This window comes from Micropterus dolomieu, linkage group LG01 (genome assembly GCF_021292245.1).
Source record: "Micropterus dolomieu isolate WLL.071019.BEF.003 ecotype Adirondacks linkage group LG01, ASM2129224v1, whole genome shotgun sequence".
NCBI lineage: Eukaryota > Metazoa > Chordata > Actinopteri > Centrarchiformes > Centrarchidae > Micropterus > Micropterus dolomieu.
Genome location: NC_060150.1, coordinates 26,623,733 through 26,641,598, shown reverse-complemented (window position 1 = coordinate 26,641,598; position 17,866 = coordinate 26,623,733). Strand labels below are relative to the sequence as shown.

Here is a 17,866-nt window from a genome sequence, read left to right as displayed (position 1 = left end):
TACTGCCCTTAGCACCCACCAAAATGCCTCTTTGTGATTTTTTTGATCATGATCCAGTAATCTAGATGATGTGGGTCTGAGTATAAAAGTTTGACAAGAACGGGCAGTCCTCTCAAAGAGAGCGAGGAGACGAGGAGAGTGGAAAGGTGCGAGACAGTTTTCTCAACCTCACACTGAGACTCTGCATCTCGTGCACATGAGCGCATACATATGCAACCGCGCATTGACACTGTAAAGCACAAACACACACGCTGACCCAGTGACTGAGGTGTGTTAGCAGTGTGACAGATGGTGAGACCATCTGTGTTAGCTCATAAGCAGCAGCCACATAGCAGTTCCACACTGCTCCTCATCCTGTGCCCTCTGAGTGTGTGTGTGTGTGACCATGTACACGCAGGCACATGACTGCATTTTTGGGCAAAGGAATTTTGTTTATGGTCAGGTAGCATTGCGTTTAGAGAACAGGGCTCGTGACTGAAGGGTGTATAGTCTGAAACACTGCTTTTTGACCAGTTTCATCAGTGGACAAAAAAGAAAGTAAATAAACACTAAGAATAATGGTCCATGTGAATGTGTGAAAGTGTGCCTTCACATACCTTTGTGTTGTTGCGGTGACAAATTATATGGCTTCTGCCCAGATCAAAAGGTCACATTGTTAGTTCCAACCGTTGCCGCAGCCCCGTCCTCAGCGGTGTCAGCATGTCTGACCTCCAAGGGTTGGAGGGGCCGACCCTTAACTGACCCAGCTGAGTCTTTAGCCATGGAGGCCAGGATGCCTTAAAACGGCTGCCCCATGTAAACACAAACAGGGAAGCCACCTCCTAGCATGGGTAGGTGTGCCATTGAGTGTGATATATGGCCCCAAAATACACATACTAAATGCACCTAAAATACCCCAAGAGACCAGGTTGGAGAAAATAGTTACGGTGTGCAAAAAAGATAAACTGCCCACAGGGAGGTCAGTGAAACACATCCAGTGAGTGGAAGAAATAACTGGAGTGAAAGTCACTTTAACACCTAATACTGGCGTAAACTTAGCCCACACTGAATGTTTTATGAAGACACTTTGACGTCTTAATGCGGAACACTTCCATCCTGCTTCCATTAAAAACTAAAAAGGATTTACTGAGGCGTCGCTGATGTCCTGTTCTTTTCCGGCCTGCAGCGCTGAGTGCCTGTTATGTGGTGTCCTCATCCCCAGAGACTAGCTCTGATTCTGGGGGACACTGAAAGCACATGCTGGGTACATTCTGATGCTTTCAGTGCTCAGAATTCAACTAAACATCTTTTTCTCTTCCTATTCATTCTTTTCTTCCACCTCCTCCCCCCCTCAGACTTTGACTGTAGCGACCCTTTGGGAATGGAATCGGGAGAGATTACATCAGACCAAGTCATGGCCTCATCTCAGTACAACCCCAGCTGGTCCCCAGAGCGATCCAGACTCAACTACTATGAAAACGCATGGACACCAGCAGAGGATTCAAACAAAGAATGGATACAGGTACCACATTAAATGGGAAATTATTGATTTATAAGAGGGTTGTTAGATTCAGATATCACAGATAATTGTTATAAAGGTAATTTCAGTTACTGAGGAAAGGTAGAGAATATCTGAAAAGTAAACCATGGCAGTACAGAACAAGTCACCAACTGCCTGCAGTATGTTTTTGGAGGTGAATCACAGTCTGAGGGTGTACGCCATATTAGAAGTGACTACTGCCTGCTTGAACACAGTATGAGTCCTGTGTGTTTGTCCTTCAGTCTGTGGAGGTGCAGTTTCTCCATAACACTTTGACGAGACCCAACAATTTCGATGATGAATGTCAGCTGTCCTGATGGACCTCTGAGTGGTTGAGTCCACGCCTCACAAAAATTGCCCGTGTCCACTCTCTTTGTCACTGTCTACCTATTTGTCTATGTCTTCTCCCTCTGTCTTCCCGTCCTACCTAATAACATTCCCTTTCCCTGATAACAGTGGCCGCCTCCAGGGATGCTGGGATTTAGTCCAGGCATCCTGCCCTGCCTCACACACACTCCCACACACACAAACAGGCTTTGTCATATTTTTCTGTCTGTCGACTTATCTGCACAAAGCGATCATCACCCACCAGGGGAACTTTATGCGGAAAGATTAAGGATTTAGTTCTTCCATCCCCAGATGGGGATAAGTCACATATCCCAAGTCCACTTACAGCACAAACCCCCCCAGTGACACAACAGCAGTGGCCCTACCTAGATGCATTTGGAGCATGTTTGATTTATTAACTAAAAGCCTCCAGGCCTTGTAAATGCTCGGACTGTTTTTCTTTTTCCACTGTTTTTCTACAGTCTTTGCTTCATTGCTGAAAAGTTTGGCCCCAGCATAATTCCTCAGGGGATGAATAATGGAGCTGACCCAAAGCCAAATATTTGCTTGGGAAGGGCCACAAGCAAGCTTTTCCTATATTATTACAATGAAAATAGTGTCCTGGGGGCCGCTGTTGCTCCTTCAGACTAATTTAATCAGTGTTTAAGCATTTATGTGTGCGGATTTACATGCATTCTCCCATGCGTGTGCATCCATGTGTGCGTTCTTGGCTTTGCCGGTGAGTGGGGCCAATATTGTCCTGCAGAGGAACCCAGCATGCATGTGAGTGGATCAGGAAGAAACATGGCCTCCCTTACAACTTCCTTCAGCAGTTGGACAGTCTGTTGCATTAAAGCATTTGTCTCTCTGAAAGAAAGGCCCATAAGGGTAACAGCATAGACTTGAAGGCTACTCTACATCTGTTTGCCTTTTTGTCAGTGGAAATTACAAGTGATCACAATGATTTGTTGCCACTCAAGACTATCGCTGCTGTAGTATTGATCATATTGAGGATTTGATTTGGCAGTAAAATCTGTATTTTAAAGAGATGTGCTCTAATGGGCGTCCTGATTTCCCAATACTAATCAGATCAAAACCCTGAATGGAGCTCCTCTAATTTCTCATTTCAAATGCAGCAAAAGAGCCAAGTCTGTGGTTGCCACATAATTTATGTTTTCTAAGGAGTGCGATGCACTTGTGCTGAGCACTCTGAGCAGATGCCCAATTATCACAAGTGGCATTAAAAGAGTAGAATTCTTCGTTCCTCTTTCATTAAGCCTGTCCATGGTGCTGCAACAAACTCAGGCCCCCTCACGGCACGCTCAAATCATCTCAGTGCGCCGTCAGAAGCATAGTAATCAATTCATTATTTATTTCATTATCATTCCCTGACTGCAGTTTGAGGCAGACAGTTTTATTATTCATGACAGGCAGCCTTTTGATTCCTGGGCATTTTCCATTCGCTCTGCGTTTCTTCTTTTTGCCCAACATAATCCAGATTTGTCGTCCATTTTAATGCTGCCTCATTTTGATGCACATGGGGAAGAAGAGGGCAAGATGCTAGAGTCTGTGTGCTCCCCTCTGGTAATTAGATTGGTGTGGTGTGGTTCAGCATTGAGTGCTGGGTTAGCCAGGCCATTAATCAGCCTTTTGGTGTACGCAGAGATGGACAGATGTCCTTTGAGGGGGTTTGTGGCTTGAGGAGGGAGTAAAGAAAGGGGCAATAATCCTTCAAAACAGGGCTTTATTTAATTTTCCCCGGTCCTTTCAAATATATATCCCTCTTTACTTGCTTCATTCTTCCCCTCATTCAAGTCTACAAAGCTACATCAAGGTAGAAGGAGATTTCTGCATATTATCTTTCTGTTTGAGCTATGGCTGTATTTGAAGCTTAAGTGGATGAACAGCAGGGGTCTCTGCAGCAGGTTGCAGCAAAAAATAAATGAGGGTACACCTGCAGACTACCCAGCTTATAACCTGATCCCTGTTTTATGAACTCAGACTTGTTCCAAAAAGAAAACCTGAATGACACGTGGCGAGGAAATACCTTCATCTTGTTTTCAGATTGGTGCATCATTGCCTGAAAACGAACGGTTCCTCCGTGACCGGGACAGGGGAAATCGCTAAGATCCTGTCACAATGGCGTTGTCAGATATGTCGAAGAAAGGATCTGATGGTCACAGAGAGTCACCATATCATCTGAATGATGCAATAAAAGCAAGACTGGATCTCTGTCAGCCAGCTGCCATTGATCGCACATACGCACAACATTAATTATTTACACTGTCTTGGACAGAACCCAACTGTCAATACCTGAAAGCCTCTTTATTGAGCATCTCATAATGGCAATATACAGTACATGTTATCCCATACACTAGGTTAGGTTTTTTTTACCCTTATGGGCTTGAGTTGATATTGGTCTCCATAATTTAGCTGCAATGACTCCTGCCATTATCTTCAATCTTCTTGCCAGGATGCATTATCCCTGATCTGTATTTATGTATTTATCAGCCTTTATATGTCTCTCATAACATAAATTGTTTAATCATTAGTCTCTTTACTCTTGTCATATGGGAAAATCTCGCTTGTCTGATAGATGAAAGTAATAAACATGAGAAGCATATCAGTGTTTGTTTACACAGTATGCTCCTTTATCTCCTGCATGTGATAATAATTTCAAGGCAGTGTCAACCATTTACAGACAAACTTGTCATGGGTTTACATGGACGTTTAAAACACAGGGGTTTAAAACATTTTATTTCCTCATGCGGTCCGGCAAGGCAAACTGCACTGTGAAACTTGGGCCAGTTAGCAAAGATAACAGGTTGAGTTCCACCGCCTCACCAACCAAATGACCACTAATTGCACACTTCCTCGATGAAAGCACAGTCCTGGCCACCGTAGCGTTTATCTTTTCCGCAGCCCCGACTGCCGAGGCTAACGTCAGACGCTAAACCAGCTCACTCTGCCATATACTTTCTTCGCATCCGAATGTGCTTTCAATTACCCCAGGTCAATGAGTTGCAGAAATGCCCCCATCATTGCCATTGTCTCTCTCTCTTCACTTCTGTCCACGTTCCATGGCTTACCACCGTGCCGAGTGATGAGTAATTTGAATATGGACTGGTAATTAACAGCAGCTTCTCAGTTGATGAAGTCTAGCGAGAGCAGAGGAGGAGTGTAGGCTGGCATGCATCTGCCGGTGAGATCATCGTGTCGTACAAATGGAAACAATGGACGCTGTCTGTACCTCTGTGCTCCCTGGCTTCGCTCTCAATTGGAAAATCAATGAAGGGATAGAGACCCATACTCGAGTGGAGTAGCCCAAAAGTAGGGCTAGAAATCGAAACATGAGGGATGGCATGATGTAATGAAATGAAACAGTGCTGTATAAGAACCCTGAGACAAAAACTCAGCTCCAGATATAATCAGTGTCATTTTCAGAGTCTGCACTATAGACAAGGAAAATACCTCAGAGCTCTGTATTCAGTCGTCATCACTAAACAGTCATTCGGAGCTGTATATCCTGGGATAGAATCATCAAGCAGTTTCCAGACATGACATACCCTCAGGTCGCCCTCGTTTCCTTCCTGATCACCATTTCTTAGTTTCATAATCATTACTCAGACCATTAGTCGTGTGTGATGCAAGCATGGGAACTCTAACCCTGGAGTTAGAGTCTTAAAGATGATTCAGAAGGAAGGAAACCTTAAAATCTGCTTCCTCTGACAGCTGGAACTGAAACCTTTAATCTTGCAACAGTACATATCTGAGCCCGAGCACACTCCACACACAACAATGCAGGCAACCTTTTATTTTATTATAGCTGTCGTCCGACCTATACATCCTTCTTTGTCAGGAAAACAGATGATCAACGCATGGGAAGACCTGCATAATTTAAAGCCACCATAGAGGTGTCGGAGGCTAAAAATAAACTGTAATTCTGTCAGGTGAATATTGTGATAAATGGAAGGTCGCGAGTGGAGCTCATAGGTCCTGCAGCATTTGAGTAATACAATTTTCATGAAAGGAGAATTAATTACACTTTCAGGTAATGGAGCTATTCCAAAAAGCTTCCGCTACCAAAGTACTGTAGGTAAAATTAGTGAACACATTGCTGAAAGCTGGTTTAGAACTACCACATATGGGACTAGAAACTCTCTTTTTCGCTGCATAATAAAGTAGCTCTGTGTATGTCAGTTCACAAATATGTCGGCTTTCTCTCATTACCATACACAGAACATCATAATCAGATTTTGTATGCAAAAAACAGATGACTAGAGGCTCTGCATCTACTTGATGGCCCGGAATTATTCCAGGCTATCTTTCTTCTTACTATACCATCCTTTGAGATCCACAAAGCATTTCCAGAGGTTGTTTTCTGGACGGGGGCCTCTGTCTATGTCTACCAGCTGCTCTTTGACTTTGGAACACAGAGGAGCGCTCCCTCCTTTCTCACCCTCGGCATTTCTCTTGTTGTTTTTGGTGAGGAAAAACGAATAAAGTCATTCCCCAGAGGCCTCGATTTTTCAGTCAGCAGCCCACACACACACACACAGAGGGGAAGTTTACCCCCCACCCCAGAGAAATGGATTTAAAACAGAGAATTCAGTAAACTTCTCCCAGAGTACGGATTGCTGCATACAACTTCTTGGCAACTCAATTATAAGCCAATCGAGCAGCAAGAGATAAAGTGTTTGAGCCTTTCTTGAACATCCCCCCTCCTCGGCCTTAAAAACTGCATGTCTCTTCACTGCACCCACACAACAATGACTAGGCTCAAATACATATCATGTGGCCTCGCTGTACATCTGAGTCATACAGCACAGAGACAAAACACTCCATATCGGTTAGACGTAATGATCCCGCCCACAGCTGCCACTGCTGTTGAGGGATAATTGGAAAATGATCTCTTCAAACTTGTACAAACACACATAAATACACTGTTTGTCTGTCCTTCCCCGTAATTTATTTCTGTGCTTACACACATATATATGCCTCATTCAAATGCATAATGTGGATTTCAGGATGTTAGTCTAATTGCATATATGCAGGCTTTAACTGGCTGATGTTACAAGCCTGAGCACGACTAATTCTTTTTCTGCCTTTCTGGTTTCATTAGTCAGTGAAACAACTGGAGCCATGTGGCTGCTGTGAGGCAAGAGACGTTGAGTCATCAGTTTGCCTCACAACAGGAAGGCAGAAAACACCCACAACACACATACTTGCGAGTCAAACATATTTCGGACAATGCTGGGGCAGGAAACACTCCTGGGAGACAAGGACACGTTGAAGTCCTGCCCACATATCAGTTGCTTTATGGAAAGATTCAGAGACACCTCTGTGATTTCTTACCCAGCCTGGCGTGTTTATGGCTCAGAGTGTGTGTGTGTGTGTCCCTCCAGATATGAGTTACTGTGCACCAGCATGCCCAGAATGTATAGTGTCATTTGTCTATAGGTGGGCTTCAGTCCAAACACATACCCTCACAAGAGAAATAACAATAATGTAAACTTGGAAAAGACACAAGCTTCATTCTGTTAGATCAGCAAAGTCACAAAATGCAGCACATCCCTATGGAGGCTAGATTAGGAGTCATAATTCACACCTTTCCGCTCAATGATTACATCACCCATTAAGCATGATTCAGCCTTTCAGGGCTCGATGACAAATAGTTCATTATCATCTAAGAGTGATATATTCCCCCAACATCCACTGTGCACTGTCTGCGATTTCTAAATGTTGGTTATTGGTTTATGTATATAGGTCAGCTAGTGCCGTCTGTGGCTCTGGGCTAAAAGGAGTCCCACTAGTAATCATTATCTGGGCCTGTTTGTTTTCACTGTGGTCTCTGTGGTGTGGGATGGACTGTGCTTTACATCCAAGCGTCCTGGCTGCCCATCTTCTCTTCCTGACCCGTGTAACCCCAGTCTGTTAACGCAGCCTCTGCCTCATTCCTCTGCCTCCAACAAGCATCCATTAATAAATCATGCTTTGCTCATTACCGAGGCCCTGTTATCAGCCCGTGTCTGTGAAAATGATCTAGTCTGTGCACTTCTTCACCAGAGACCCCATGCTTCTGTCCTTCACATCTTCCAAGCCATCACTGTCAGAGGCCTCCTCCTCTTCACTATTCTCTTCCTCTTTCCTCCTACTCTTTCATCATTTCTCCTGCTCGTCACTTCTTGCCCTGATGCCGCACATATTCAGTATTATTACATTTGAGCTTTTGTGCCAAAACCTTCAGAAATTACAATCATTTGTTTGCCCTAGCATCTCTATGCTTTGTGTGACCCTAAAACTATTGAAAGTATGTTACGGTTTTCAGCTCTTTCAAAGTGGGCAATTCACCACACCCCTTAAAAAATTACTACTTTTAAATTAAACATACATTTTCAAAAAAATTTTGCATGTCCCAGAATATTGATTAAAGTCCAAAACACTTCAAATCACCCCTATATCAGCTCGCTCAGGCTCTGAGATTGTTTGAGCACCCATGAGTGTTCCCAATTAGCCCCGCCACTCATTTCATTCCTACAGGCTCTTCTTCTCAATTACACCTAATGAGATCCTTTCAGAAAAAAACATCCCATGGCCAAGTCTTCCTATTAGACCTTTTTTTATGTAAGCCTTTTCAGTAAGCCGCTTTGCCATTGGTCCAGATTGGAAATGAGACAGGCTGGCCATTTGAACACAGATGTTAAAGACCTGCCTGGGCTAATATATGTCGGCGCAGGCCTCGCTGCCATCCGCTGTGCTTTCCTCATCCAGCGCTGGCGCACGGCCGTTTACCCAACAGAGAGGAATTCAGCTCCTGCGTTATTAAATGGGAACCGTCTGAAGCTGAAGGGATTTAAATTGGTCTCTATTTGTGGACCCAAAAGAAATCTGGGACTTACTGTATAAGCCCCTTGAGCCTGTAGACAGGAACAAAAGTATTCTGTCTCCGTATTTGACTGTCTTTTTTGTTAGTCTCCATCCATCCAAATCCTTTGAGTAGCCAAGAGAGAGTGAGAGAATGGTGGAACCTCATTTATTGCTCCCATCTGTTTATGTCTTTTTGCTTTTGGTAGTGAATGTGAGGAGCAGGAATGACCAGCGTTCTGTGGCATGCAGATGTTCCTTTCCTGCTCTCTGCTCCGAGACATTAAGTGTGGCACAGTATATAAGGTTGGCAGACGATGCTTGCTGGCTCTGCCTGGCTGCTTTTAACATGCTGGAGTTCTACGGAGATTTCTGGAGGCAGATCACCCTGGCTTTGATTTTCTTAAATGTGTGTGCTTCTATGTCTGTCTTCTCACTCTCGCATAAAGGATTTCACTGTTGTCGCTCTTTTCTTACACACCCATGCACATGCACATACGGATGATCTCCTCTTCGTCGATTCGGTAATCTACTCAAGCCTCTGGTCGCCATCCATCAGAGCTCAAACCCGTTTCACGTCAACATCAAAGGCCTCGTCTCTCATCATGATCTGGAAACCTGCTCCAATAACGCCCCAGCTTCCTGCATCAGTCCCGTGTTTTAGTGGTGTCTGCACGCAACACCATTACTTCTCATTACTGTCAGCTCAGCCTGTCAGAGGCAGTGTTATCGCTTGTTAAAATTAAGCATGCTGCTTCATACACTGACTGAGTTAGCATTCCTTTTAAAGCCTTTCAGTATCACACCACACCCACTCTTTTCCTCTGTTATGGATGAAGGGATGGTACCGCGGGGTTAAGTAGCCTCCACAGAGGTCAAAGGGAGCTGATTTGTTATCACTGGTGGCTGAAAAATTCCCTGTGTGTCTCAGAAATAGCAATAGCTGTCCTCACATTCAGTTCCTAGTCAGGCCCTAATGATCCCAGTGAAGTTAGGCAACAGACAGCAGCATTAAGAAAGTGGAAAGTGTAAAGCTAGTAAGAAGGCTGTTCTGGTTGTGAACAGGCATGGTTGGCAGACAGACACAGTTCTCCTTTAACAGGTCTGATGCAAACCAGTGACTTTCTCTGCCCAGCAGTAAACACACACAAAAATGCATACATGCGACTACAGAACAGATATACAACCAGACACTCACTCACAGGTCTTTCTGACCCCACTGCCTGTGGCTGTCTCCATGTGAAAATATAATGGCTTTCCAGTAATGTACCGCAGTTCGTGATTACTTTATAAAGCCCTGCATATTTTAAAGGCACAGTATTTGATATTCAATCTGTATCTCTCTTTCCTCCTGGCCAGTTTTGATAATGTGATTGCAGACCCCGCTCTATTCAACATTCACTTTTATCCAATAAGCTCTTGTCTCCCATCTCAGGAAATTAAGTTGTCATCCTGTGTCTCTTTCATTAATGTGAAAATCATTTCATTGCTGTTTATTAAATTCCAGGTAGCAGCTGATGAGACTACGGCCAGAGGTGATTCTAATAGTGGGGTTATATTTTTAGCTCACCAGCTTGTCAGTGCATTGTTAATACAGACATTGTGCATTACAGTGCATTGAAAGCCTTTACTACAAAAATGATTCATGCATTTGAACAGACATAGGGCACTATATTTCAGCTGTATCAGCTCCAATTAATCAGTATTCTAATCACTACTGAAAGGGACAAAAATCTTACAGCTCCTGTAGAATGTTCTCACGATTGATAATTTTAAGCGGCTTTTTCTCAGGTGTCTTCTCCCTCTTTACCCTCCACAGGTGGACCTTGGGTTCTTGCGATTTGTCTCAGCCATTGGCACCCAGGGCGCCATTTCCCAGGAGACCCGAAAGGTTTACTTTGTCAAGTCTTACAAAGTGGACGTTAGCTCTAATGGAGAGGACTGGATCACTTTGAAGGAAGGCTCCAAACAAAAGGTAGAATACCTTATGGTTCAACTTATATGTGATAAGAGCTTCATAAGCCAGCAGTGATCTAATGACATGAAAAAGTTATGAGGCTAACTTACTTTACGGTGAAAAAAAGTGGAATTATATGGATAAGTGCAGCTCTGATAACACTTGTAGAAACTTTTGCAGCCTCTAACTCTAGATAAGACTATCAGAGCAAACTAGACTGTGAAAATTGTTTATTTTTGCATCTGCCTGACCAATGAATGTGTCATAAAAGCCACCCCTGCACATGTACTGGACTTGGAATATCTTGTCCCGGTAATGTAGCCAGCTGACTTGAATTGTGGTCTGTTTTCCAAGTTGCTTTTGAGCTCAACAAAAGGGGGAATACCCAGCTATATGTGCTGAGTCTCCCAATGTGCAATTATACACTTTTCTCTGTATGATAATAAACCCACTGTCTGTTTAAGTGGATGGTATTTCCAGCACAGACAGCGGCACTAATACAGCAGCGCAGTAACCATAGGAAGGATTATGTAAGGAATGTAGCCTCTGGTTTATGTCAGGCACCCGTCAACTTGTCGTAAAAGAAACACGGATGACAAAAGACTTTACAAACAAGAGTTAAAAGAGATAGGGACAGAAGGAAATGGGAAAGGCTGTCATGTTTGAGCAGCTGGTAGAGGTGGGTCCAGGAGAGAGGGAAAAGAAGATAAAGGAAGGGAGGGATGGCATGCTTAACCGGACCGTGACAGGCTGAAACCATTGATTGGCCTGTCAAACAGACCATGTTTTATCCATCTGGAGGCCAAGACACCCTCCACTATGGGCGTCTGGAGGGTCAGAGAGGCATGTGTGTGTCAGACAGTTCTCATGTTATGTCACATGTAAATACCACAAGGCATTTTTGAGTGAAAGAGTGCGAGGCCTCAAGTGGAACAAAGTTCTCAACAGCAACAGAGGGTCCAAACGAGCGTGTTTGTGCTGCTATGTACATGCCCCCGGGCCTGATTATTTTATGGTCTTCCCAAAGTACACAGTCCCTTCTGTAAAGTGGGGGCTTAAAGGTGCCGTGCTTAGCCCAGTCTGTGTTTCACAGGACTCTAAAGTGCTTTTGTGCGGAGGGGCACCATTTGCTACATGCTGAGCCTGCAGTTTGGCATCTCAGCACAGCTCTGGAAAAAGCCACTTTACAGTTAGCAAGTGGAGAGGAGACTCGGCGTGACATTTAAGAGAGTGGATGACTTTGTTGCAGTGTCCCTTAGTGACGGGGTTGACAGGTATTGCTCAGGGACTGTGTTGCAGAGGGCTGGGCAGGATGTATGGACTAATGGGTGAGCCCTGAACTGCTATCTTTCTATCTGACTTTTTAGCTAACTGTCCATCCTGCTCCTCTCAGTTGGATTCTTCTCTGCCCTATAGCTGCTCTGTCAGGAAGGTCAGGAGGTCGTTTGGTCACCGGTGTGATTCAATTACACAGAATGAACCGTGATTGACTGTGGGGAGTTGTTTTGCTGGGTGGCCAGCCTCATCGTATGGTGCTAGTAAACTGTCAACTGACCCCAGGGGAGAACAGTGACATCGCTGACCTTTAAACAAGACACTGCAGTAAAACCTCCACCAAATCTGGAATACGACGACAGAAAAAGGGCATCTTGAGCAAATCTGGTCTTGTCAGTGTTATACATACTGTCTCAGGTTTCACTTGCCATTGCCTTTTTGTGCTGCTACACGTGGTGCAAGAGGAAGTGCTGGGGCAGATTCAGGGGTGACAGGGAAGTCAGTTTAATCAGTCTTACATGTATGTGACATTTGTCTCATGTATAAAAATTACACGGCATAGCACCACAGTGTAAAGATTGTCCATTAAAATGTAATTTTATTTTTATTACAATAATACAAAAGATTTCCCACGCTGTGTCAGTTTCTTGCTCAAAATGACACCATCACCCTGTGTTTTTTAATTCAATGTGGCCAAGGTCTCAGAGAAGTTTCCACCCTGCACAGAAGACTCACCATGTTCAGTCAATAATTTACTTTTCTTCTGCCTCTATCACAGGTTTTTGAAGGCAACACCAACCCAAAAGACGTTGCCAAGACGATGCTGCCCAAACCCACGCTGACACGCTTCGTCCGGATCCGTCCCGTTGCCTGGGAAACAGGCATCGCATTGCGCTTCGAGGTGTATGGATGTAAGATATCAGGTTGGTAGTGCTAAGATCCATGCTGATCGACATGCATATATATACATACACGCACATTTGAGCTCAATCTTTGCCCACACCGTCCCACTGAAAACACACAACTCTATATTATCCTGGTTACAGCCTAATTCAACACTACACAATTTCAAATGCAAGAATCAGATGATGACACTGACTCTATTTATGATTTCTGCTCATGCCCCGGTGTTGGTTTAGCTCTCTTCTTGTTGCAACATACTTGGTATTTCCAGTCCTGAACCCAGTTGCACCTTACTTCTGCCAGGTGTGAGATGAAGCTCTATTTCTGTGAGAGTCCTGCTCTACGGCTAAAGCAACCCGATGCATAATAGAGAAGTGGCACACAAAAGAGGATTACGTATTTATGTTACCCCATGTTTAGATGTACCTCATTAAATATAAATGGTGCCAACAGCTGGCAGGCAGAGAGAACTGGAACTGGGTGGTATCTATATGGTCCCATCCCACCTGCTGATCCAGTCTCAGTTTCCTCTTTAGCCACAGTCTGTCTTTTGCTTACAGAGCTCTGATTTTGGCAAAGCTCTTCTCATCTTTGCCTTCTTGTCGATGTCTTTTAATGAGCGGTGTGTGTGTGTGGCTCACTTTCATATGGTTTTAGCACATCTGTCTGCATCTCTATGGGTTTATGAGCATGTGTATTGAATGTTAATTAGTTCTTGCCTGTGTGTTTTGTTGTTCTGTACTTGGATAAAGAGGACAAGGACATCAATGAAAAACTCATTCTTTGTCACAGTAATATTTTGTCAGCGTTGTTAGTTCAGGATAAAGCTTTGGATTACAGTTAGGGTCAGGATTAGTTGTAACCAACCAAATGTGCTCATATGCAAACTGCGCGAGTGCTCTGTGTGTGTGTGTGTGTGTGTGTGTGTGTGTATGCAGTTATGCATTGCATATGTGTGGCTGTTCACGTAATAGCAGAGACGAGGCACTGCGGATACAGCAGGGTTACAGCTGGGGCGTGTGTTTCGGGCACACGACCAGACCGCTGCACAGAGCGTAAACACATCACAGGACTGAAGTCACCACAGGGCCTCCGTAAGGACGTCAGCACCCCTGGGTGCTGAAGACATTGCCAGATCCACTGCATGCTAGTTGTGCAGTCAGAGACAGAGAAACTGTGTGGCTCTTGAGGGCCGCATAAACTTGGTGACTCACTCCGTTCTAGCTTGAGCTATGGATACCAGAACTTGAAAAACTGAAAAACTTTTGTTGAAAGAAATGCGGAGAGATTGTTCATGCTCCACTTCTCCTGAAAAGTGCTCCACATAGTAGCATCCTAAAGCGTGCACCAACATGTGACTACTAAACTAGTGGTGCAGAGCTATATATATATATATATATATAACTTCCACTTCAGATGCCAAGGCCATAATTCAGGCCTCAGATTAGAGTTGTGCCCCAGACTGCTGCAAGATGTTATTCCCTAAATCATTATGGTCGCGTGCCTCTGCTGATACAAACAGCTACTCATTAATAAAAAGATCCACCGCCCTGTTGTTTGTAAATATGCCATGGTGTATAAATATCTCTGATGAACCACTGATGCTCCACCCAAACCCTAAATGTGGCCCGCAGAGCCATGTATCACCATCTACACGCTTACAGTCCAAAAGTGCACACGCGTGTTTGTTCCTCTGGGTGTGTCATTAAGTGCAAGGCATCTCTGAGGCTTCTGTGATCGCAGCTGAAATCGATTAAGGGCTCCAGATGACCCAGGAAGTTCACCCAAGTGTCTAAACTCAGATCAGACACACACATACACTTTCAATCACACACATATACCTTTCTTTCATATCATCCCACTTCAAAGGCGTTCATCATACAGTGCCCTGGCTTTGCTCTGCCAGAGGCTAGCTCTTGTGATCGCTCTCAGACAGAGCTCGGCCAAAGACAAAAGAAAGAAGGTAGAAAAAGTCTTCCGCTCCTCAAGCGTTTATTTCCTTGAGCTCCAGTTTTCTAGAAGGCAGAAACAGATATTTGTCTCACGGGTCTGCATAGGAGCGGCTTTAGATAACCAGAAAGAGAAAGACAAGTCTGAATCAGGCCTTGTTCTCCAAGTCTCCACTCACTTTTCCCAAATGCAGTTTTACTATTGAGTCTCACAGCGGTACAGTGCATGCTCTGTCTCATACAGACATAGAGGATGTAATAATGCCTAAATTTATCCCTCCGTGGGAACCAGATAGTAAATATGTGATTGCTTGCCACAGGTCCCTGACTCAGTGTCTTGGGATTAAGTGTTGGAGGAAGGTTAGGAAGAGACAGACAGGAAGATAACCCTAACACAAGCTGCTAAGTCAATCTGATAGTGGTAATTACAACATGGAGAAACTTTTGTGAGCTCCAGTGTATTCTACTTGGTTTAACAAACTGCAGAAGTGCGTGAAGGTAGGCAGAAAGATGTGGCACCAGTGTCTGTATATTTAACTCCCTGAGGAGGTGTTTCAGAAGTGTATAATAGCATATTTCATATCTGAATTGTACCATTCACCTTTTACCCCTCACTGTTACACCCATGGGACACAAGAAGTTTCACAGACTGCTAGTACTGTTAAATGTTACATGAAATGAACACACAATACAGTATGTGTATCTTATATATATGAATATGACTCCCATCATTTTGGTCATTTTGAAAAAAAGAAACCCAGGTACAATTGTATACAACTGGAGCCTTAAAGTTTTAAAAATTCAATGTAAAGTCTGACAATCCTTTATTTCCATGGTGATTTAAACACAAAACCTGGTACCAGTGCTGAAAAAACTGGTACTTAGCTAATTAGAAATGTTTATGATGTTGTCGATTTGGAACTAGAGAGTTAAGAAATTCAAATGTAAAAAAAAAGATTTAAATGTTTCCGAGCTGTAGCAACAAGTTGTTATCCTTTTCAGCTCTTGATATGGAGGGACGACATGAAGGAATAAGGATAAGAAAAATGAGAAAACAGCTGTCTTTTGCAAATGAATGGGAAAGGTATCCAAAGATGCTAAAACCTACAGAGAGTTATGATAGGATAAGATAAGAGAAGGAGAACAAAACAAGGAGAAGAAAGTTCGAAAATGTGGACAGGAAACGACAAGGTGTTAAAAAAACACATTCCCACAGATGTTGACAGCTGTGGAGCAGAAGGTAGATGAGTGCAGCAACAGATAAAACACAAAGAGAATGTGTTTTTTGTGTGTGTGTGTGTGTGTGTGTGAGTATATGTGAGTCTATAGAGGGAAGAGGGGGTGGATAAGGGAGATGAAAAGAAAAAGCGCTCCCAGAATGCAGGACGTGGAAGCACCAACCGAGAGGAGGGTTTTAATTGGCTGCCTGGAGACAACCGCTTCAGGCAGAGGAATTAGTATGCATAAGATCTGCAGACACAGAGAGAAAGAGAATAGAGGGAGAGATCATAGTAACATCACAAAGAGCTTGGGGAATCGTCCTCCTCACTTTGACTTTCACTATCACTGTTGCCCCTATATGAACCTCAAACTCACCAAACTAGACTTGTTTGCAAGCCTTTGGATATAGATCAAGTATTTTACCTATGTACCCATCATCTCTGCAGGATTTCATTAGTTTGTATCAAAGAGCTAAGCACCATTTGCTTTCCCTTTTGTCTTTCAGAGTACCCATGCTCGGGCATGCTGGGCATGATATCAGGTTTGATCACTGACAACCAGATCACCGCATCCTCCCATACAGACCGGAGCTGGGTACCAGAGAACGCCCGCTTGCTAACCAGCAGGACAGGTTGGACCCTGTTGCCCCAGCCCCAGGCCTTCACCAGCGAATGGCTACAGGTGGATCTTGGTGAGGAGAAGTTGGTGAAGGGGTTGATCATCCAGGGGGGGAAGCACCGTGAGAACAAAGTCTTCATGAAGAAGTTCCGCCTCGGCTACAGCAACAACGGCTCCGACTGGAGGATGGTGGCGGATACCAATGGGAACAAGCCAAAGGTGAGAGTTTAGTCTTCTGCTGATCATTTGCTACAATACCCTTGAACAGTGCTTAAGGTGATCCAAAAATTACTGCAATCTTTGTTTAATTCTGTTAATATATCAGAAGCATAACCCTAAACAAAGAACACTTAATGCTTTCTTTTTGTTTAGCCAAAGTTATTTTGAGGAGGTGGGTTGGAATTGATGGTGTGATTTCTAACACAATCTAATAGATAGGTTTTACCTTCAGCATTGTGGAAAATTATTTGAATACATACTCCTAAAAATGTTTCTCAGATACGTCAGAACATCAATTCAGATTATGACGCATTTAGTACATTTTCACCAGAGCGTTGCACCTCGCAGTTGTGAGTCATTCAGCAGGCGTTGCGAGTCAATTTCAGCAGTGCTTTGAATCACATTAGGATAAGCATCTCAAGTCTCTCAGAGTCCTTTCCCAGTTCTTTCTTCCTGCTTTGTATTCTGCACGACGCACACTGTTCAACCCTTTCAATGGATAGTGAAACCTCTCCAGAGAGGAAGGAGGGGTGAAGGGAAGTCAGGGTAAAACAGGGGAGGAATGACGAGGATGAGAGAGAGGAAAGAACGCACAACATAAAGAAGTGACCCAAGATTTATCTGCGAGTGTCATCGCAGTGGCATCAACTTTGCTCATTGCATGCACACGCTTACACACAAAGAATGTATATATACACTCACACTCACACACCTACACACACCTCCAGGAAGAGCTGCAACAGCCCGTCCCCAATTACAAGCGTCCCTGACAGGGCATAAATCTGATCCAGATGGGCTGATGGTTGATTTATGAAGGGACTAAGGAGGATCCATATCCCCCCGTCCTAGTTAGCTGCCTCTCTCCCCTTGTCTGAGAGGTTCCCAGCATCTAAGTTGCACCAGGCTCCTCTTCATGTGATCACACCCATTAATCCACTTCCATCAATCCTCTCTCTCCTACTTTGCTTGCTGCTCTTGCACCCCACATCCTCCCTTTCCCCTCATTTATTCCTT

The 17,866-nt window shown here is 44.0% G+C and overlaps 1 protein-coding gene across 2 annotated transcripts in view; it reads left to right on the top strand.

Annotated features, from left to right (window-relative positions):
* Positions 1-17,866, top strand: part of nrp1a (neuropilin 1a) — a 62,495-nt gene that overhangs the window by 33,134 nt on the left and 11,495 nt on the right. For both annotated transcript variants that reach the window (XM_046062798.1, XM_046062807.1), the window contains exons 7-10: positions 1,335-1,501; positions 10,530-10,685; positions 12,721-12,865; positions 16,521-16,852. In XM_046062798.1, the coding sequence (XP_045918754.1) occupies positions 1,335-1,501; positions 10,530-10,685; positions 12,721-12,865; positions 16,521-16,852 (800 nt within the window). The remainder of the gene's footprint in view (positions 1-1,334; positions 1,502-10,529; positions 10,686-12,720; positions 12,866-16,520; positions 16,853-17,866) is intronic.